Source organism: Cavia porcellus, unplaced genomic scaffold (genome assembly GCF_034190915.1).
Source record: "Cavia porcellus strain 051 isolate PalLab524CR breed Dunkin Hartley unplaced genomic scaffold, mCavPor4.1 scaffold_9, whole genome shotgun sequence".
Lineage (NCBI taxonomy): Eukaryota > Metazoa > Chordata > Mammalia > Rodentia > Caviidae > Cavia > Cavia porcellus.
This window is the reverse complement of record NW_026947492.1, coordinates 61,915,129-61,937,596: the sequence shown is the minus strand read 5'-3', so window position 1 is coordinate 61,937,596 and position 22,468 is coordinate 61,915,129. Positions and strand designations below refer to the sequence as shown.

At 50.9% G+C, this 22,468-nt stretch overlaps 1 protein-coding gene across 11 annotated transcripts; it reads left to right on the top strand.

The window, feature by feature from the left end:
* Nucleotides 1-145: 145 nt before the first annotated feature.
* On the top strand, nt 146-18,161 carry P2ry2 (purinergic receptor P2Y2). Of its 11 annotated transcripts, none has more exons than XM_013145338.3 (3): nt 154-290; nt 9,134-9,223; nt 11,879-18,161. In XM_013145338.3, the coding sequence occupies exon 3, from the start codon at nt 11,883-11,885 to the stop codon at nt 13,011-13,013; it is 1,131 nt and encodes a 376-aa protein (XP_013000792.2). In that variant the 5' UTR covers nt 154-290; nt 9,134-9,223; nt 11,879-11,882; the 3' UTR covers nt 13,014-18,161. The 11 variants fall into 11 exon arrangements, with proteins under 11 accessions (XP_063112610.1, XP_013000792.2, XP_063112608.1 ...); XM_063256538.1 differs by having other exon boundaries at nt 9,044-9,223; XM_003463455.4 differs by lacking the exon at nt 154-290 and adding an exon at nt 392-519.
* Nucleotides 18,162-22,468: the final 4,307 nt, after the last annotated feature.

Sequence of the window (22,468 nt, the reverse complement as noted above, 5' to 3'; positions counted from 1 at the left end):
GCCTGCATCGGCCTTCTCAGTTTTGTACTCTAATCTGGTCCCTCCAAGGCGAGACAGGCTGGGCAGGATTTAGGGCGGAGGTGGCTAGTTGGCACAAAGGTCTCACGGTGGACAGCGACAGGACAAACCTTGTAAACCTTGGGCTTCTCGCAAACCTGCTCCTGCTCCCGTGAGCCAGGCGCGAGTCTTCTGCCCGGCCAGGATGTGGGACCGTCGCCGCGCGCCCCTTCCTGCTCATCACCGCGTGCGGACAGGCTGACCCACGGCCCTGCGCCGGGCGCTATCCACAAGTGGGTGGCGGGGTGGCCGCTATCTGCGGCGGCGGTGGGGGGCGGTGTGGGGATCGGTCCAGAGTCCGCCCGCCCCCTCCTGGCCGGCCGAGGGGTGGGGCGCGCTGCGGGCGGGGCGGGGCGCGGGCCCCAGCGCTCGGGGGCACATGGAACCCCGCGCCGCGCCTGGACGCTGGCGCGAGCCCGGCCCCGCGGCGACAGCCTTGGGGAAGCCGAGCTCGGAACAGAGGTGAGGGGCGGGTGAGTGCAGAGAGGTCGGCGGGCGCGGCGGGGGAGACGGCTGGTCGGCTGGTCCGACTGGCTCGGGTGCAGACTCAGCTGTGGGCAGGCGAGAGCGGCGTGCCTCTGGCCGTCCCACTGGGGCGCGGATCCGAGCCGGGGTGCACCGCATGACGGACGGTGTAAGCACGTTGCGGACCCGTGTTCGACTTGGCCTCCCCTGGAGCGTAATCTCGGTGAGCGAGGTCGTATGTTGGCGATTCGGTGTGTTAGTGGATGAGTGCGCGCGCCTTGAGGCGTAAGAAGCCGAACTTGGGGAACTTGGCTGTGTGTATGCTGTGGTGTGGGCGCCCCTGCGGCGGCGTGAGGCCGCGGTCTGAGGTCTGGGAGCTCCAACAGACCTGCTGCCCTCTTACACCCCGCCGCCCCACTCGTAGTCACTCTAGGTGGCCCTCTTCCTGTCCTCCCGGGCAGTGGTAGGACTGGAAAGGAGCAGAAGAAGGACAGTTAAGACTTTAATCTATCGGAAGACTTTTAATCTGGCAGGTGATACTGAAGGAAGGGTCAGTCAGGAGAAAGGCAGAGTGTCCCCTAGGAGGCAGGCCCAAGTGCCAGGCCTTGCTGGGAACTAGCACTGCAAGTCTGGGATTTATGGGGCCAGGTGACTACTTTTCCTCTCAACATGGCATCTCCAGCTTGCCTGGGTCCACAGCCTTGTTGAGATCTAAGCTGGAATAATGAACTTTAGAGGGTCAGGCTGGGGCCCCAGGGAAATCTCGATTATCGGTGGGTGCGAGTGGGAAAGAGGAGATTCTTCGGGCAGACAGCCTGTGAAAGGAGGCCAGCACCTGCAAGTGAGAGGAAGACCTGGCACAGAATCGCTGTCACTCCTTCTCGCCTCCATGCCTTGGGCTGTCCTAAGGTACAGAATAGGAACTGAGATATGTGCAGGGGACACAGTGAGCAACCTTCAGAAATGGCTGCTGAGCTCGACATGCAGAATAAGGTTGTGGCCTTGCGCAGGATATACAGGGCTCTGAGGCTTCCAGATCCCCCAAGGACTTCCTAGGAGAGTGTGAAGGCCCAGTGAGTGGCCCATGAGAGTTTAGTTTTTTGTGGCTTTAAATCTTAGACATTGTGTCTCTCCAGGTATTAGTCTGGGGAATGTTGATCTTTGCCTCTTCAAATGCAAAGTTGCTTATAAGAATTCTCATAGCGATCAGGAAAAGGCCTGTGTGTGTGTGTGTGTGTGTGTGTGTGTGTGTGTTTTGCAGGGGATGGAACCCAGGGCATATCCTTCCTGCCCAGTAAAGAGAGGATTTTGTGAGCTAAGTGCAGTGCACAGGGAGGTGTAATAGTCCATAGTTCTAAATGCGCTTTGAAAACTAATAGGACACAGGTACAATAGTGAAGGCTTGTGCTATTTATCTGAATTTTTATAGGAATTTAATTATTGACTATCTTCTTCACCATATTCCTTTTCTGCAGAGATAGCTTACTGACAACAGTTTACAAAAATTCCTCATTTTATCATCAGTGACCTGGTGAGGCAGGAATTATGCAGATAAACATTTTGCAGAGAAACAAATAGGTGCTCAGAGAATATCTTACTCAAGGTCTCAAAGCCCAAGCCTGAGAAGCCTGGAGCTCCTGCTTACCTGCTCTTTCTGTCCAAGACAGAAGGTCCACCTTGTGAGACCGGTATCCAAACGGAGGGAATTTAAGTCCTGCTGTAAGAGCCCATCTTTGGGACTTTCTCGTGTTCTTGTTACCCAGCTGCTGCTACAATGACATATACCTAAGCTTACTTATAGAACCCAAGAAGGCTTGTTGATCTGGGCAAGGGAGGAGGAGATGCTCCTGATGAAATCTTCCCTCTTCTCTAACTGCCTCCTCAAGGCCTGTGGTGCACCCTTCAGCACACAAATTCCTTTGGGGCTGCTCTTGGGTCCTCAGGCCTGGCCTCTGGCTTGTGTAGAAAACTGGCTGTGGGGCCCTCCCTGACCACTGTACCTACCCTCAAGAAAGTCCAGTTCAGAATGAGATCAAGCCATCCCTGCTTTTTCACTCTGTCCCTGTCACCTGGCACAGGTTGGTCACAGAGCAGGTGACAGGGTGTTTGAGGATTTTTGAGCAGAAGACTGCTCCTACTGCCCTGTCACGCAGTCTCTGACACCTGAATCATCTTTTGGCCTAGAATGAGTAACCGGAGTCTCTGATGGGAGGGTGAGCACCTTGGCTCCGCTGGACAGCTGCCAGTTCTCTGCTCTGGTACCCTGTCAATTGTCCTTGTAGCTCCCCAAAGGAGAGGCAGAGACAGTAAGGGCCTCCTTCAGACTTCTGCTGATGTGGATTCCTAGTGAACACCCAGCCTCCCTGTCCAGTTTGTAGGTGGAAGATTCTTCCCATGGTTGGACGATAGGTACAAAAGGATGCACTCCACATCATAGGGCCAAGGGACAGCTCTTCTTATCACATGTTTGTATATATAGTCTCCTCCCTTGACTTTTTCCCTTCGGACTCATTAGTCCTAACCACTTTCCATGTGACACCATCTTCACAAAGGTCAGTGTTGACCATGTCCTTCTCCTCTTAAACCTTAATAGAGGCCAAGCTCTTCAGCCTGGCATATCAGTTTCTCTGGACCCCACACATTCCATTCTCCTAACTTCCCATGCCAGCCACATGTGACCTCCTGATCTTTCCCAGAAGGCAGCACTCACACCCCTTGAGTCTTGGCACTTGCTTCTCCTTCTGCCTTTAATGCCCTCCCACCTCTTTGTACACATAACAAACCTCTAATCCCAGTTCCTCTTGAAGCTCTCTAGCCACCTGCCCCAGGCTGGGTAGGAATTATTGTGGGCTCCATGGTCCTTAGGTTTCCCTTGATTGTAGCTTAATCACCCCCATAGACACGATTCGTGTCTGTGAAGCTGGACACAGAAGAGCGTTGGCAGATGTTTGTTCAGACTTTATAGCTTCTAGGAATGTGACTTATGACTGTGTTAATGCTAAGTGCAGACTCCTGAGACTCTGAGAACCCCAAACCAGAGGAAATCAGAAACTTGAGTGGCAGACAAAGGAAGTCAATGCTCATTCCCAAAACTTGAACGTCTTGGAGTCGGATGCTGAGAATCAATGAACTTGAAAGACTGAGAGGGAGATGCAGGAATGTCAGCTTTGCAGACGTGTCTTTGCTTTTGTCACATTTTCCATCTGGTTCCTCCCGGTGTGCTCTTGCTTCCAAATCCAAAGCCTTTGTGCTGCTCTCAAACTTAATGACAGCTTCTCTTCCAGGAGTCACCCTGACTGCTCAGACTGTGACATCTGCCCCTCTGCTGGGAACACTTGGGAGGGCCCCCTGCTGAGGATTGTAAGCTCCTGGAATTTAGCGTCTCTCCGTTGTGATGGGCACATGAGGCCAACACATCAGGACAATGTATGATTTGCTAATGCCATGGAGTGCCCACCTGCCCCTTTGCTCACTCATTCCTCATAGAGTGGTGATTCTCCTCCTTTGACCAGTGAAACACCCAGAGAAAGATTTGACTTTACCAAGACTGCATAGCCTCAGCGATTCTAAGATGTAACATAGACCCAGATTTTTTTTGCCTCTGGTCTGGCTGGAGACATTCCAGTGTGATAGGTTGGGGTGAAGACCAGGGCATAATGGTTCTGAGTGTTGAATTCAGTAGCTGTCTCTGTTGCCCTGTACAGAAGCTGGGCTGGGCTGGGGTGCAGTGGAGGGATGGTTTGAGTTCTACCTTGATTGAGTAAGGCAGGGGTTTCAGTTTCCTGGTCTGTAAACCTGGCTAATCTGAGACCTACTCACTCAGGTGCTCTGACTCCAGCCTCAGTGAGTAGCCCTTGATGCCAGGATCCTGGAGGCCCCAAAAGAGAAAGAACCTTGAGGAAAGGGGAAGAGAGTCTGAGGGTCTCCTGGAGAGGAAGCATCATGCCAGTGTCCAACAGCAGCTGAGGTGACATCTGAGGTCATGCGTGAGCTATTTCCCCAGACCAGCAGTCGAGCTCTTGGTAACAGCATTTCAGGCAAGGCTGGGGGACTTGACCTTCAGGATTTGTACAGTGTTTGAGTGAGTCCAGGCAGTGACTTCTGAGCTCCTAGTCCTAAACGTCCTAGCTGCTCTCCACTGCTCTCTGGCCACAGGGGTATCAGCTCATGTTGCCTTTCTTCTGGTTTTTGCTTGTTCTCCTCTTTTCTTTCCACTCACTTGACTCCCACTCATTTCCTAAAATACAAGTCAGCAACTCCACAAGGAGGGTAAACATTATATATTGCAAGCGTGTACGAATAAAAATAAATAAATAAAAAACATAAAGAAATATGTAAAATGACCAGACATAATAGTACATGAATATAGTCCCCACTATTGGGAGGCTGAAGCAACAAGATCACTTAGGCCGAAGAGTTTGAGATCAGCCTGGGCAATATAGCAACATCCCATCTCAGAAGAACACAAACAAAAACAGAAAAGAGTTATGAAAAACCCCCATAATGAAACTATAAAAATTTACTAAAATAGGAGAGAGGAGCCCTGTTCCTGAATGGAAAGGCCAAATTTTCTAAAAGGTGCAATGGTTTCTGCAGTCAACCAGTAAAAATAAATCACTTATCATCAAAATTTTAGTTTTCAAAAAAATTATATGAGCTTATTTTAAATGACATTTTAAAGGAAAATGATGAAGGCCAGGCAAAGTGGCACATGCCTGGGATCCCAGAATTCCTGGAGGTTGAGGCAGGAAGATCACCCAGAGTTCAAGGCCAGGCTGAGCTACATAGTGAGTTCAAAACCAGCTTGAACTACATAGCGCAAACTTGTCTCAAAAAGAAAGAAAGAAAGAAATGAGGAACAGCTCTTCCTAGTAGCTATCAGAATTCTAGAACTAAAGGCATTAAGTCAGCATGGTACCAGTGTAATAAAGACTAAAGGAGTTGGGGATATAGCTTAGTGGCACAGCACCTGCCTGACAAGTGCAAGGTCTTGAGTTTGATTCCTGGCACCAAAAAAAAAAAAAAAAAAAAAGTTTCCATTAAACTCCTTTTCAAGGGAAAAAACTCAAGATAGATATTCTGGACTTTTAAATAAATTCTGGTCCTGGTAAATATTATAATATCACATACTAAAATAAGACTAAAGGAGTTACAATGGGAAGGGGACCAAGAGACAGAGGAAGGAAAAGGAGGAGAAGAAGGGGAAGTAAAAGGAATAAGATGAGTTGTAAACATGCACCAACTCCCTGTGAAAACTGGACTCGCTGTGTACTGTAACTGTGTATTATAAAAAAAAATTCAACAAACAAACAAAAACGAAAATGTTGGCCAGATGTCCTGTCCTGTTAGAAGCCTTCCCTGGCTACCCACTCATTCCTGCTAGGGACTGCTATGGTGTCCTTCAGGCTGGCTCACCCTGAGGTATCACTGCTTTCTGGGTGTGCCTTCTCCACCTTGAGAGTGGCCTTCTTGGAATCAGGAAGGGTCTGACCTCAGAGTCCACCACCCTACCGCCCCTATGCACAGGGGCAAGCATAGATACAGTCACCTCGGGGAGGGTGGAGAGGGGTGCAGGGTGAAGGGCTTCTGGCCCCTAGTGGGAGCCTGTGGACTGCCTCGTCCCCGAGGGTGGCCCTCAGCATGAGAAATTTGATCTGTGTTCAGTCGCTATGGCCTTCGCCATAATTTCTGTGGGACTTCCTCTCCCTTCTTGTCTCCCTCCCCATATGCTCATCACTTACTAGTTCATAAAATAAGTCTAAATCGGGTTGCAGTATAGCTTAATTGCAGAGGGCTTGCCTTGCATGTAGAAGGGCCTGCATTTGATCCCCAGCATGGTAGGGAAAAAAAAAGGGTCAAAATCATCTCATATAACTATCTCAACAATCTTGTGGGACAGGTTCTACTAAGAAATTGAGATTTAGATTTTGGAACTCAGAGGCTTGTCCATTTCTTACGGCTGAGAATAGCAGAACTAGGATTTCTGTGTTTCCTCCCTGGCAGAGACAGCAGCAAGGGTCCCCAGGAGGGTGACAGAACACGCTCCCCTGCCAGGCTGGACAGGGCCACCAGGCAGCACATTCCAGAACCACTCCAGTGGAGGAGCTGGAATGTTGTTAAACTGCCCTGGAAATTCCTAAGCCAGCCTGGGAACTCCCCTGGCTCCTCCTCCTGGCTTTGGGTTTAATAGCCTGAGGCTACACAGAGAAAGACCCATATTGGTGGTTTTCATGCTAGGTTTGGTTCTGCCTTAGACTGTCTTGATCTTGGTGAGACCTGGAACTAACTACTCTTTTCTGGCCTTAGTTTTTCTACTTGTAAAGTGGGCATAACAACTATTCCCACCACTTAACATTGGGGAAGTACTAAGTAAGAAGAGTGAAGTCCAGGCCCTACCCGCAAGGTATTTTTCTGCTGGACACCTGAGCAGACAAGCATGTCAGGGCCCAGTTCCCTGCAGGGTAGGAGGTAGTGGTCAAGGGCACAGACAAGAGCTCTATGCTATTTGCTAGCTTTGGGACCCTGGAGAAGTTATTCTTTCTGAGTCTCAGGAATAAATGAGAAGAGGTATATGAAATACTGAACTCCTGTCATGATACAAGATGAAGGAAGTTACTAGACATGACAGCACATGCCTGTAATCCCAGCACTCTGAAGGCTGAAGCAGGAGGATCGCTGTGAATTTAAGGCCATTCTGGGCACTTAGTGCGTGCAAGGTCAGCCTGAAGTACATAGTGAGACCCTATTTAAAAATAAATAGATAAGTAACTATAATAAATAATAAATGAGAGAAACTGTTCCTGAGCAAGATAGGACCATGTGGCTGCTTGTGCTGTGCTGAGATGAAAACATGAAGATGGAAATGTGTTTCCTGGAGCAGTGACAGGGACCAAGTCAACTAGTCCCTTAAGTGCAACTAAGTCCCTTAAGAGAGCTTGGACTTCAGTCTGAGGACTCTAGGAAGCCATGAAAGGATTTGAGCTCCCCAGGGTGTGATCAGATTTAGATGTTAAGGAGCCACCTGACCACAGTGTGCAGGTCGGACAGGCGCACTGGGCAGAGGCAGAGCAGTGAGGCCACAGGGCCCGTGGTGTGGAGGAGTGCAGGCCTGCAGCTGGGCAACTTCACGAGAAGTTCTGCGGGGACTCTCTCGGTGAGTGATGAGCTTCCAAGGGTGGGGTGAAGGAGAGGGGCTACATCTTGGAAGGAAATGGGAAAAAAAGGGAGAGTGGACTTGAGTAAGTGGCGTCTCCCTGATCACCTGAAGAGATGAGACACTGGAGAGTGCCTGGGCGGAGGGGGTGAGAAGGTGGTGGCACTTTTCATCTTGTCACTGAACTCTAGAGCAGACAGACAGGTAGCAAGCAGGCTGCTGGCCCATGTCAGCCTGAGGCAGCGGGGCAAGGTGCAACAAGTAAACAGTGGCGAGAAGCCCTTCCTAGGCCCCTTCTGGCCGGTTCCTGCAGCTTCCACCCACTTGCCCTTGGGGACCCAGCCTCACTCAGCTGTCACAGGTACCATTCCTCTGTTCTGTGGAGATGAAAATGACAAAAGGTCATTCCAGAAGGGGATTTTTTTTCCCCCACGCTGTGCCTGAGGTCCTAGGGGGGTGGGACCTGCCATTACAAGGGTCCCTTTTCCAGTCAGCCATCCCCTCCCTGAAGCCCTGTGTGTGATGCACATGAGGGACTTGAAGGTGAGACAAAAGCCAGGGCCAGTAAAGAAGGCTTGGTTCTAATCCTGGCTCTATTCTGATGTTCCTGAGAGGACTTAGCCCTCAGTTTTCTCCTCTGTGAAGCAGGGATTGGTACGGATGATTTCCAAAGACTGTTTCAGACCAGACTATGTACACCAGTGATGATGAGCCCTTTTACAGCGTTCAGTGATACATACAAATGATCTGCTGCGGCCCTTGTGCCATAGGTTCACCACCATTGGTCTAGATGATGACAGTGTATGTGCTGCAAAAGAACCTGAGTATGCTTGGTGCGTGTGCCTGTGTGTGTCCAGGGTTCATGTGCATATGTTTAAACCACTGTAGCAGAATGCCAATACCCAGGGGTAGACATTGGGTGGGGGGATGTGGTTAGAGACCTAGCTTGGGCAGAGTTTCATCAGCAGAAGTACTATAGAGTATGTGCTGTACGTGAAGGATCCTCACAAGTTTTCCACTGTGGGGCTGTGGGACAGAACCAGAACTGTGGGAGGGAACACTGGAGACTGGCTCTACCCTGAAGGATGTGGGGGAGGTCTTCCCCTACAGAGCCTTCTCCTGTGAAGGAGGATGCCTGGGAGGGAGGTGGGAGCATATATATTGTCCCTAGAGCATATGAGCTAGGGGTAGACATCAGGGCAGGGATGCAGTTGTGCAGAGGGCACTCTGACCAGGACAAGCATGTAAGGTCACCTGCCTGCTCTTTTGGAGCCAAAAGAGAAGGCAGCCCTGGGATGGCTTGGCCTGGCTGACTTCCTGTACCCAGGAGCCACACAGGCCAGCATCTGTACTTTCCTGTGTTTGCAGGAGACCCCTTTGGCAGTTACCAGCCCTGAAAATGCTGGAGGCTGGGTGTGGCCCCAGGCCAGGGAACCTGTTTTTCCTGTTTTCCTGCAGAGCTTCTGTCCAGGGCGAGCATTCATGAGTGAGGAACCTGAGCCTGTTTTGAGCATCCCAACCCGGAGCACAGGGGCTGGTCAGGAAAAGGTGTGTGAGGTGGGGCGAGCTGGGAGGCTGGGCAGGTTAGGTCGGGTTAGCGTGGGGGAATTCTAAGGCAGTGCCTTTCCCTATTCTTTTATCCCACGCTGTAAGAAATTAGGACTTTAGAGCCAGATGGCACTGGGTGTCCCGTCTGTTTTGTCCAGTTCTTGGCAGTGTGACCTTGAACAAATGGCTTAATTGATGTCTAACAGTATTGATCAAAGGGTGAGTTGGTGGATGCCTGAAGCTGCTCAACCCAGACCTGGCATCTTCTGAACAGGAAGGATAGGAGAAGGGACCCTAGAATGGGGAACATGTGATCAAATAGGAGCCAGTGATGGGAAGACAAAAACATGTAGCTGGCCACGGACAGCCGACCCTCCTCTGGAATTTCCAATACTTGACTCCTTTGCCATGTCCTTGAGCCATCTGGGCTCCCTTAGCTGTTAAGGAAGAGATAGTCCAGGCATCTGTCTGGGTCTGGAGAAGGCCCCAGGCAAGGCGAGCTCCCAGGTGTAGGCTGACTCATGGCCATCTAGAGTCAACAGCCGACAAATCTCTAAGTAGCATTATCCTCCTGTAGACACTCTCCAGTGAAGGAGTGAAAGGAGAGGTACCTTCGACTCTGGGCTCCCACAGCTTCTTGTATTGGTTTCATTCCTTATTCATTCACTTCATCGATTGATTGATTCATTCATTCATTCATTCATTCATTTCTCTTTCCTGCCCTCCCTGCTGTAGGACAGGCCTCTTGCTGGGTAGATAGGGACAGAGAAAAGCATTTGATGAAGCCAGCCCTCAACTGGGGGGAAAGGACACCTTACCGACAAGACCAAAGCGAGGCTCCTATCTTCTTTTAGGCTAGGAGCTTTTGGAGTGGGGCCAATGAGCAGTGAGAGGAGCTAGTGGCCGAGTTGGGAAGAGTAGCCTCCAGGGTGAGATCCCCAGGCAGCTGGGGTCAGGAGAGGGTGAGGGGAGGCTTGAGGGAGAAGACAGAGGACTGGGTTGTTCCCTTAAAGCAGAGGCTGGGGTCTTAGGAAGATGACTCACAGGTTGGTGAACCAGTAAGTGAGGGGAAGGGAAGGCAGGCTCAGTCTGGACCAGGGCCACAGTGATGGAGTCCCCAGCTGGCTTAAGGGCTGGGTGGGGGGTCAGGATGTCTTAAAGCAGATCGACAGGGCAGTTCCCTCAGTCCGCAGTGAGGCAGGGAAGTTTCCACCCTCTTCTTAGCGTCAGAGATTCCACCTTCAGTGATCAGCAAGAAGCTATGCAAAGTCCATGGCTGGAAGATGAGGGCCCTGAACCTCCCCCCAGGAAAGCAGCCAGCTCAGCACGGTGGTGCAGTATGGGGGTGACAGTGGGTTCCTGTAAAGCATAAAGGAAGTACCCTCCCTGTCCTCACTGAGGCATAGTTTTCCCCTGAGGGGAGTTTGGTGGTGTGGAGGAGCAGGTATAGGATTGGCGGGGTGGAGGATTTTACTCATGAGAAACCTGAGACTCAGGAGGGTCTTCCCACCTGAACTCCTGATGTGATTTCCATTGTGCCTCCTGGGGATTTTGGAACACTTCTGTGCCCTTTAGGATACCAGCTTTGTCCCCTGCCTCCCAACTAAAAGAGTTCTTCCTGGTCACAACTGGGGTAAGAAGAGTAGGAAGGTGGCAACCTGCCCTCAAGCATTCACGGTCTGCTGGGTGGTCAAGGGCGACATATGCTCCCTAGGGACAGGGTAGGGGACCCTCAGGGTAGTGATAGTGTACATAGAAAAACTGGGTAAGTGGGGGAAGAATTTAAATTTGTCCCATAAAAAAGCTACCTCTACTCTCTCCTCATTTCCACTCCAGACTTTCCTAGAGTCTTCAGAAGGTCACTATCCCATCTGGTAACCTCACAGCCTGCAGGGACTGCTAAGTGCAGCTGTAGAAAGTGACAATATAGGAATACCTTAAATAAATAAATAAAAGAATGATGAAAGAGGAGACCCTTGGAAATTCTTCAGGCTCCCACACTTCAGCCCTCGAAAGCTAAAGGAAGACCATTGCAGTGCCTTCAGAAGGTCTGAGCTGCCCTGACTAGAATCACCTCACCAGGCAAGGGTACTAGTGTGTTGGGGAGACGGCCAGCCTTGAAGGCCCCTCCCCAGAAATCCAAAATTCTACCCCTCTGGGATGCCCCGATCCTCTGATTTCAGAGCTGAAAGCCTGGCTCTCAAATTCTCTGGTCCTGAGGTTCTAGAGCAAGATCAGCACTATATTTACAGGTCAGAGAGTTAATAATTCAGGACTCACAGGATTCACAGTTGCTCAAATTCTTAAACAGATGGGTATTGTGTTCCAGTAAAGCTTTACTTACAAAAATAGTCGGGTGGGATGGATTTGGCCCCTATTTTAAAGTTTTGGCTTCTAATTACAGATTATTTATCATTATGTATTATATGATTCTGACAAAATAGAATTATATATATATTATATGATTGTGCTAGTTATGCAATCTTGTTCCTTGGCTTGGAGATTCTGGGTCCAGGAACAGATGACAACAAAAGCGCAGGGTGTGGTTAGGAAAAATCTGTGGGCATTTCAGGGCCTTGATCAGGTGGGTGTTAGGTCTCTCTGCTGAGCCCTGGCCATGACCTCCTGGCTGTCCTTCCTGCCTCTTTCCCGCAGGGTGATGGCTGTGGACCCGGATTCCTGGAATGACACCATTAATGGTACCTGGGATGGGGATGAGCTGGGCTACAAATGCCGCTTCGATGAGGACTTCAAGTATGTGCTGCTGCCAGTGTCCTATGGTGTGGTGTGTGTGCTCGGGCTGTGTTTGAACGTCGTGGCACTCTACATCTTCCTGTGCCGCCTCAAGAGCTGGAATGCCTCCACCACGTACATGTTCCACCTGGCTGTGTCTGATGCACTGTATGCAGCCTCACTACCGCTGCTGGTTTATTACTATGCCCACGGTGACCACTGGCCCTTCAGCACGGTGCTCTGCAAGCTGGTGCGCTTCCTCTTCTACACCAACCTGTACTGCAGCATCCTCTTCCTCACCTGTATCAGCGTGCATCGGTGCCTGGGTGTCCTGCGCCCTCTGCGATCCCTGCACTGGGGCCGGGCCCGCTATGCCCGTCGGGTGGCAGTGGCCATTTGGGTGCTGGTGCTGGCCTGCCAGGCACCTGTGCTGTACTTTGTCACCACTAGTGTGCGTGGGGCCCGAATCACCTGCCATGACACATCAGCACCTGAGCTCTTCAGCCACTTCATGGCCTACAGCTCTGTCATGCTGGGCCTGCTCTTTGCAGTGCCCTTTGCCATTATCCTGGTCTGTTACGTGCTCATGGCCCGGCGGCTGCTCAAGCCAGCTTATGGGACCTCAGGAGGGCTGCCACGGGCCAAGCGCAAGTCAGTGCGCACGATTGCCCTGGTGTTGGCTGTTTTTGCCCTCTGCTTCCTGCCTTTCCATGTCACCCGCACCCTCTACTACTCCTTCCGTTCACTTGATCTCAGCTGTCACATTCTCAACGCCATCAATATGGCATACAAGATCACCCGGCCCCTCGCCAGCGCCAATAGTTGCCTTGACCCAGTGCTCTATTTCCTGGTTGGCCAGAAGCTTGTCCGCTTTGCCCGTGATGCCAAGTCATCACCAGACCCCACCCCTACCACCCCGGCTCGACGTAGGCTGGGCTTCCACAGGTCTGACAAAACTGGCTCCCAGAGGAGAGACTTGTCAGCCAGCAGCGAGAACTCTCATCGGACAGAGTCCACAGTGGCCAGAAGCGAGAACACTAAGGACATTCAGCTTTAGGACCTGAGACCCTTGGGCTTCTGCAAATTTATATGGAGGAGCTGTAGGGACCATGGCTCATTTAAATGGAACAGTGTTCCCAGATATGGACCATCAGTGACTTTGTCATCGGCAGAGGCTGAGGATACTCTACCCCTGTGATCCAGAAAGGCACCTGATCCCAGGTCCCCTGTTAGCATTTGTATGAGTGGGAAATAAGGTTTTGAAAAAGGAAAGTGTTCAGGACCTGTGCTACCTGACTCTCATGCAGCTATCTGGCTGTCACTACCACGGTACCACTGCTGTGATCCAGCCTAATCCAGACACAGAGAGGAAGCCATGAAGCAGAGCTGGAGTGAGGGATGGAGTCACAGGTTGACCAGAGCACCTTGGTAAGGTGTCAGGGCCGAATTCCCACAGGCATCTGGGATGGGACTGAGTGCCACAGTGGTCTCAGCTCAGAGAAGTACCCCCAGCCCAAGAGATAAACATCTGAGGCTGATGTCACACCCATCTGGAGGCTCCCCCTGGGTTGGGACCCAGTTTGAGACTGTAACTTATACTAAAGACTGTGCTGCTTGTTGAGCTGTGCTGTCTTGTATGGCCTAGGAAGCTTTCCATATCTACACAAGGGCCTCTCCACCACATTCTCTTCTGCCACCCACTAACTGCTTTAGGGGCATGTCACATTAGAAATCCCCTCTGCAGATGCTGGGTATATCCCACTTTAAAATCATTTGACTTCTGTACCTCTTTCTGTGTGAGGCAGAGAAGACTCAAGCGGGATCTCAGTTCTTCAGTTCCCCAGATTGGGTGACAACCAGTCATGTGCTGGTAAATGTTAAACTGGACCTTCAGAGGAGTTGAGGAACCCCTTATTTGTAGCATTGCCTATTGCCATTCCTGCCATGGCCAATTTCAAATTGTCAGTGCAATGTCATCTCTTTGCAAAATTCCTGAAAATTTAACATCTGGCTCTTGCAAGCAGGCACACGTTGAAGAGTGTACCACTGGGTCATGCTGAGTGCGTGGGGCTGTGGCCAGGGGCTTAGGGAAGCCTTCCTGGACTGGGTGCTTCTGAGCTGGGGCATCTCAGGAAAGCAGCTCATAAGAACACCCAGTGTAGGACACATTCTAAGCAAGGGTAGGGGACTGGGGAGCAGATATACAGAGACAACAGCAGCCTGGGCAGCTGCCCAGGCTCAGTACAGAGGTGAAGCTTCCTCCTTGCCCTGGCCCTGAGGCTTCCTTTGTATAAGATACATATGAGTGAGATTCACTCCTCTCTCTACCCAGGTCTAGGCCTAGGCCTTCTGGGAAAAATCTCACCTTTTGGGAATCATGGTTGGTATTCCAGCTGAATCAGGGGTTAATATGGGAGAAGTGGGCTTACCTGTGGCCAGTGTTGGACCTGGCCAGGACTGCTCTAGGCCAGTTTGTCACACTCTGGGACTGTGGACTCTGGGTAGGGCTAAGCCCTGGCCTTCAGACAGGGATTGGATGAAGCCGAGTGGCCTCATTTTTGACCTTCAGGACAGGAACTCCTCTCCCTCTGGGTGAGCCTTGCCCTGTGGGCCCACTACGCTTTAGAGAGGGTGTCTCCTTCCCTACCTTACCTCTTCCACCTGCCTCCTATGGCAGGTCTACCCTTCCCACTTACCTGTATCAAAGCCAGAAGATCCAACCCCAGGAGTAGCTCTGTTTATATATTGTGGTTGTTGCTTTGAAACAGAGTTTTGCTATATTACCCAGGCTAGCCTCAAATTCCTGGGCTCAAGTAAATCTCCTGCCTCAGCCTCCTGAGTCATTGGGACTACTAGGACATGGTAGCTTTATATAGAACTTGGTTCCACAACTCCCTCAGATGACAGGAACTCATCACACACCATAATGTAATGAAAAGACTGCATTATGTAATTCTGGGTGACCTGTCCAGAATAGTGTCAGATGCTCACCTCCCATGTTCTAGCTTCTATACTCTCTTGATGCAGCTAGAGTCCTTTTGTGCTTTCTTGACAGCCTCCTTTTCCAGGGTATCCTGAGTCTTTCCTGTAGACCCAAACCTATCTCTTTCCTACCAGTTGCTGCTCAGGGAGCTCCTTCCCAGGTGATAAACTCTGATGGCAAGAAGTGTAGAAGCTGGGCTCTGATGCTGTCAGCCCCAGCTGGGACCTGGAAACAGGGGGCTGTGTCATGACTTTGGGTCCTTTAGTATACATGTGTGGCTGGGGAGTGGGCTGTGGCCACCACAGGCCAAGTTCCTTAGTCCCCATTTCTTTGTTGTCCTGCCCCACTAGCCCTTCCACAGCTGCCCTACAGACCCTGAGAATCCAGTGCTGCAACAGCCTGGCCTCAGCCAGGAAGCTTTCCCTGATCCATTGCTTACAGGTTTCCAAGGACACAGGACCTAGGAGGCTTATTGCCACTTAGGCCTATGGCAGATATGGGTGGATGTGGGGAATGGAGATCCCAGGGGAGCCAGGAACAGGGCCCAAGCCCCCACCTCTGGACCCTGGTTGGACTGCCTGGCCCCTCAGTGTGGACATCTGGCCTTGGTGCTTAGTTCCCAGGCCACTCGCCTGAGGGTGAGGCTCCTGGCCTTGCTGCCTCGTGCTATTTTCAGCCCAAGTAAGATCAAGATTTTCCACTCCTGGCCCTAGACTATTGTCTGACGTGGATGACCTGCCTGTCCTCAAAATATCTTATGTTGCCCTCTGGACCTCCCTGCCCCCTTCCCACCTCCTCACCCTGACATCACTTCCTAAGGCTGTTGACTCCTGAAGGCCACTGTGAAAGGGCACCAGTCATCCAGCCAGCAGCCAGCAGCCACCAGTGACAGGACCCTAGGGATTACCCAGCCCAGCTGCAGACTCAAGGCCAGAGAGGGGCGGGGCCTCATCCAAGTCACTCAGCAGGTCTTTGAGGCGCCCGGATATGAGCCACAGGCCTAAGCTGCTCCTGCTGCCATTCACCCCCTCCAGTGCAGGTCAGAGCCTTTGCAGGGTTCTACTGTCCACCCCCTCACCCCCAGCCATGGAGCTGAGACCAGAGACATAGTGCAGGATGGGAGGAGGGTGAGGAGAGAGAGTGAGGTGGTGGTGAATAAAATTTTCTGACCTCTGCAAAAGCTGACTTCAGTGAGCTCCATGTATCAGAGCATGGCCCTGGCACATAGACTCCCTCCTGAGCAGCAGAGGTCCCCAAGACCAAGAAAGAGTGGAGAATCCTAAAGGCCACACATACAACCTCACCCTTGGAGGCCAAGAAAGGCCCTGGACAACATGTTGCCCACACAGAGCTGCTCCTGGGCAGGCCACCACAGCTATCCCTCAGCTACCCTTGTCATGAAGATTTGGCACCTGGGGAGATCAGGCACATGGGGGAGGGGACTCACATACTGGTCCATGTCCCATGAACCATATAGGACTGTTACATATTTAGTTGTTCTTCACACCCACCCTGAGAAGCAGATGTTATCCTCCCCATTTAGTGGCTGAGGACACAGGAGAGGGCATTGAGGAGTACAGGGTTAATGACCTAGGTGACACAAGCTGCAGGTGGGTGAGGGGAGAGGATTCTAGGCTCCCTGGTGTCTAATGAATTCCCTTTGCAGTGGTCCACACCATTCACAACCTCTACACAGCAAGAGGCTCTGCAAATGACCCTTCCCACAGCTCAGGACTGGCGCAGCGTTGTAGTAAGGACAGGTTGGGAATCATAGATCCTGCACTAAGACCACCTTGGTGTAAAGGTCATCTCCACTTTCCCAGCCATGCATTTTCTCAATCTTGCAGCACCTCAGTTTTCTCATTTGATAAGATGCTCTCCTTCCACTGAGGGCATTGGGAGGCTCACTTGGCTCAATGCACAGGAAATACTTGGTATAGTGCCTGGCATTTCCATGCCAATATTGTGCCAGGGCAAATCAGGGTAAGCCGGTAGGGGACTGTCCTCCCAAAGCTGACATAATTTTATGTCATCACATTGGGATAAATGCTTTGAAGAGGAGCCTAGTGTGCTTGGTCACCAAGCAACACAAGATCTAACAGCTCCAGATCTGGTTATGGGAGGGAGGGAAGTAGATCCACCCTGGGCAGGGTGGGGCCCATCTCTGGCCTACCTGGTACTGGGTGGTTTTTGGGCAAATGGACCTGTGCATTTCCAGAACCTTGTCCTGGTGCCCACCTGTAGGGCAGTGTGTGTGTGTGTGTGTGTGTGTGTGTGTGTGTGTGTGTGTGTGGCAATGAGGACCAGCCCCTATGGGGTTCAGAGCTCCCCCATTCTCAGTGGCAGGCTTAACCATTTCTCCCTTACTAGCAGTACCTGGCATGGCAGTCTGGAGCCACATGTTCAACCAGAGCTTGGAGATCTGGGATTGGAGAAATGGCCTGGGGCTGGGCCAGAGCAGGCAGCTTTGCTGGTGAACTGAGGCCTCTGCAGCCTGGAGGCCCCGCCTCCCTATTCCACTTCTCCCACACTTAATCAGGGCATCACTGTCTGTAGTTTCAAGGCATAACTAACAGTTTCTCCCTTAGGCTTTGCTAAGACCATTGAACTCTCAGTCCTAAGGGCTGGGGTAGGAGCAGAAGATCTCCCTTCAATCAAGGGATCAAAGAGGTGAAGTGACTCCATTACCACCATGCAGCATGCAGTGGATTGTCAGCCATGAGTGACTGGGCTACAGGAGGAGGGTATGACAGTAACATAGTACAGTTGGGACAACTCACCTGAACCTAGGGAACACCCCAGGGCCAACTTCCTCCTAAGGCCTGCTACTCAGAAGCAAAGATAAGAATAACAAAGATTCCAGAAACATTCCCAGATCCCAAACCAGGATGTGTGTGTGCCACACCTGCTGCCAGGATATAGTAACCTTTCTTCACTTGCAGCATATGGACTGCATCTCACGTTCCACCGTAGCAGTGCGTTATGGGAAAAGAGTGTACAGTAGACACAGTGGACATGACTTGGCACCCTATCAATCATGTTGTTAATCACACTCTGGAAGACCCGATGAAAGGTGCCCTAGACCTGGCGAAGCATTTTAAATTCTTAAACCCAATCCATTCAGTGCTTGGGCTGTATTTCTTTCTGCCTGAGTGAGCCTGCTTACTCTGAGCATACCTTTTCCTAATTAAACTTCATTAAACTTTGCTGCTTTTTCATTACCATTAGTGCCATATCTGATTCTTTGTCATGCATGAGAACCTAAAAACTCAGCCAAGATCCCATCACCCACAGTAACAATAGGGCAGAAATCGAGCCACACTTACATCTTGTTCTGCCCTGGATGCACCGTGGAACTTAGTTGAGCACTGCCTCTCTCTCTGGGCCTCAGCTGCCCATCCTTGATGATGCTCGGCTCTAGGTAGAGTTGAGCACTCTTCCCTTCAGCAGGGGCTTCCTGTGCTTCTCTCCATCTTGATTCCAGCTCAGGCAGGTGTCCTGCCTTGGCTGACCCAGCCAGGTACAGGGGATCAGGCAGGCAGAGCAGTCACTCATTGTCTTTGACCCTGTCTCCAGGGGGTCCACTTTCCACCTGGGACTATTTTTAGCCCTTGCAGACAAAGACATAAAACAAAAAACCAAGATTTTCCACTCCTGGCACAATGTCTGCCCTGGGCCATTGTCCAGCAATGACGTGGGGGATCCGCCTGCTCCAAAATAGCCCCTGTCCCTACCCCGTGGACTCCCCTGACTTATTCTCACCTCCCCACCCTGCTGTCATTTCCTGGGGCTAACTCCTGAAGGCTGCTATAAACAGCAGATGAGAACTCTAGCAAACACAACCCATTCAAATCAGTTTTCCCTTCTGGCAGAGACCCCAGGGATTGCCTGGCTAGTTAGTGGGACCGGAGTCCTGGAGAAGACTTTGCCTTGTCCAGGGTCACTCAGAAATCAAGGTAAAGGTCAGATCTGAGCCCAGGGCTCTCTAGATGCTCCTTCTACCTCAGCCATCCTTTATTTATTTACTTTTAATTTTGAGACGGTCTCACTATGCAGTTTAGGCTGATCTTGAACTTACTGTATAGCCCAGGCTAGCTCGAACTTCTAGCAATTCTCCTGCCTGAGTGCTGAGACTACAGCCTAGCTTCAGCCACCCTCCTTAGCACTAGTCTCTGTACCTTCTGGAATTGAGAGCAACCTCTTAGAAGGCTCAGGATTGGCATGCTGGGCAGAAGCCCGAGTGATGTGGGTGGTGGGTATTCCTCGGCTTCTGACCTTGAATAGCAAGCTCAGTGCAGGTGCCTGAACATTCACTCTCACTTACACCAGATGTGGCTATTAGAGAACTGAATGTTTTGTAGTCTTCCCAAAATTCATATTTAAATCTTTTCATTTTAATATTGGAGATTAAATCCAGGCCTGAGCTATAGCTTCAAATCCTTTTTTATTTTAAGAGGATCTTGCCAGGTTAGGGTTTGAACTTGCCATCCTCCTGTTTCAGGGTCCCAGAGTGCTGCGATTACAGGTGTGTGCTACCCTACCCAGCAGTATTTAGAATCTTTCCTTTTTTGTGGGGGAAGGGTTGCTTGGAGAAATGGTCTCACTGTGTAGTCCAGGCTGGCCTCAGCTTCCCTAGTGCTGAGATTACAGCCATGCACCACTGTGCAAGGCAGTTATTTGAAATACTAATTGCTACAGTGGTAGTATTAGGAAGTGAAGCCTTGGAAAGGTAATTAGGTCAGAAGAGTGGATCCCTCATGAATGGAATTAGTGCCTGTGTTAGTCAGCATTATGTTAGGCTAACGAAATGTCTGAGATAATAAAGTCATAAAGAAATAAATGTTTATTGTATTTTCTTTGAACCAGGAGTCAAATTCAGGACCCTGTTTTTGCCAGGCAGGTGCTGTGCTGCTGAACTATACCCCCAGCCCCAATTTATTGTATTTTGACTCACACTTTAAAAAACTTCAGTCTATTATAGTTGGCCTTGTTGCTTTGGGTCTCTGATAAGACTTAATGGTGGGACTGTATATCAGTACAAAACCACTTACCTCATGACAAGAAGCAAAAGGGAGAGGAAGAAAAAGGTTTGGGCCCCCTCCCCACCTCTCAATTGCACCACACTGGGAAGCAAGCATTTACCACATGAGCTTATGGGGGACACTTGGAACCAAACTGTAGTACTGCTTTAAGGAACCCCAGGGAGTTTTCTCACCTCTTTGCACCACACATCTTATAACGAGAAGCTGGGAAAAGTGCCCTCAGCAGAGCCCACGCACATGGACACCCTAATCTTGGACACCAAAAGCCACCAACTCAGTCTATGACATTTTGTTATAGCAGCCTGAAAGAAGACAGTGGCTATCGCCTGTGCTGTGCTTAGGGCTCAGGCACCAGCTGTGGGGTAGGGAGGAGGATGGAGGACACAGAGCTGCTGAGGCAGGGACAGGGTGACCCAGGTCCACCATCGCCACCCATGTGGCTTCAGACTCAGTTTCTTCCTCAGTCATATGGAACTGGTGCCTTCATCCCAGCCTGCTGGACAGTGGGAGCTGGCAAGACACAAACCTGAGGCTACTTTTTGTGTGCATCTCACCCGTGTGGCCTGCCAGGTAGGGTTCAGCTTCTCTCCTCCATTCCTATGCTTCGGTATTTGTCAAACTCCAATACTTAGAAGTATTTTTGAGTACAAAGTTCAGTGGAGTTTACAATTCCAGTGGCCACTTGGGTTAATGCTCACCCCCTTCCCCATGCTGGGAGACCCTCCCCATTCCTTCTCTGGGGCCCTTTCCCCTCTGGTGTTGGACAGGGTCAGGGCAGGGGAGGACTGGCCGATAATCCTTGGTACTGCCACTGCCCTCTCTTCCTGTCCTCCCTTCTCTGGCCTGTAGTGTTTCTTGGTGTGCAGCCCCTCAAATACCAGGCCTCCTTTATTAAAAAAAAAAAAAAAAAACTCTTCATTAAGCTACCGTCGTTATCCAATTTAAATATGCTACATCCTCCCTGCCTAAAGCCTAACTGATATCCCCAGTCTCCTGGAGCACCGTACCACCTTTGTTCCCTTCCCGCTCCCACACCAGGCCAACCTCAAAACTGCAAAAATGTCTCCAAATCCACGGAGTTCAGAGTGCAATGCAGAGAGAGTCAGGATGGAGGGCTGTAATGAACTCTGAGAAGGTACCCAACCCAATCTTTCAGATACCCTGTATGTCCTTAGTCAAATGCCAAAGCACAGCCACATGAATTGTTCCCTCATTGTGCAGATAGGGAAGCCTTTACAATAAAATCAATTGTGATATGGCTGGAGGAAATGAAAAGCCTGCTGCATGGGCTGACACAGGGTGTGCCAGCTGGGCGTGAGTATGTGTGCACCTGTGTATCTGTGTGTGTGCACACAGGGTGATCATATCAGTGTTCTAAGGAGAATGGTCAGGAGGAGGGGCCACCCTGGCGGGAACCAACTAAGTTCTTACTTTGAAAGCAAAGGGTGCAGCCAGCCTGGGAGCACTCAGAGGGACCTTGAGGGACTGCCAGAAAGTCAAACTAGGATCAAGAGATGGAAGAGGACAGGTTTGGGGATAGTGGGAAGAGACGCAGTAGTGCTGAAAGGATGTACCTGCCAGCTCTGTGAGGACCCTCCACCTTTATTCTGCCTTCTTTTCCCTCCCCAGTCACATTCTCCCCTTTACCTGTCCCCAGAATTTCTGGGAGCAAAGGAAGTCAGGCACCAGCAGTTCAGAGTTCCAGCTCCTCTAGTTCTTAGCGCTGGCCAGATGCCCTTTGTTAGCTGGGTCATGGCATGAAGGACCCAGGTTGACTGATGCTGTGCTGCTGCCCCCTGGTGACTAGAACTGGTGTCAGAGCCAGAAGGCGCAGGCTGGGTCCGGATGTTTGCAGGCCAAAGGGCAACAAGGCTGTGGAGGGGTAAAAGGTGAGGGCGGGGGTGGGAGTGTGGATCAAAACGGAAAACATCATGTGCCTACCGTGATTTGTCAGTATATGCTGACTTGAAAAACAGGCAGTGATGCCCTCCTGTTGTCTCCTGTGCTCCCTAGCTGGGATGGAGATCATTCTGTGCTGATCAACTCCTTCACCTGATGGTCCTCAGCCAATGGCAGCCAAAGAATCGGCTATCTAGGCTGTGTACCTTAACTTTCTGCACTGGCCCACTCCAGCCACTTCACCCACTCGAAGACCCTTGCTCTCAGCATAACCCAGAAGCTCTCGTCTTCTCACAGAGCAGCCTTCAAAGCTGTACTCCAACCCCTGGGAAGTGTGCCAGGACTGTGGTCTTCCCAGCCACCCTGTGATTGCATCAGGTGAAAGCTAGGGTTCATTCGTCAACAACCAGAAGCTTGCAATTTGCATCCCGCTGCATGTTAGTAGATAAAGTATGCCTGATTCACACGGAAGAGGAGGTCCTGGTGTGGGCCCCTAGGATTTAAGCCTACAAACCACAGGGTTAGGAGAGAAGTATCAGTCAGGTCTCCAGTTCCACACTCAACTCTTCCCTTGAGATCATATCTCTT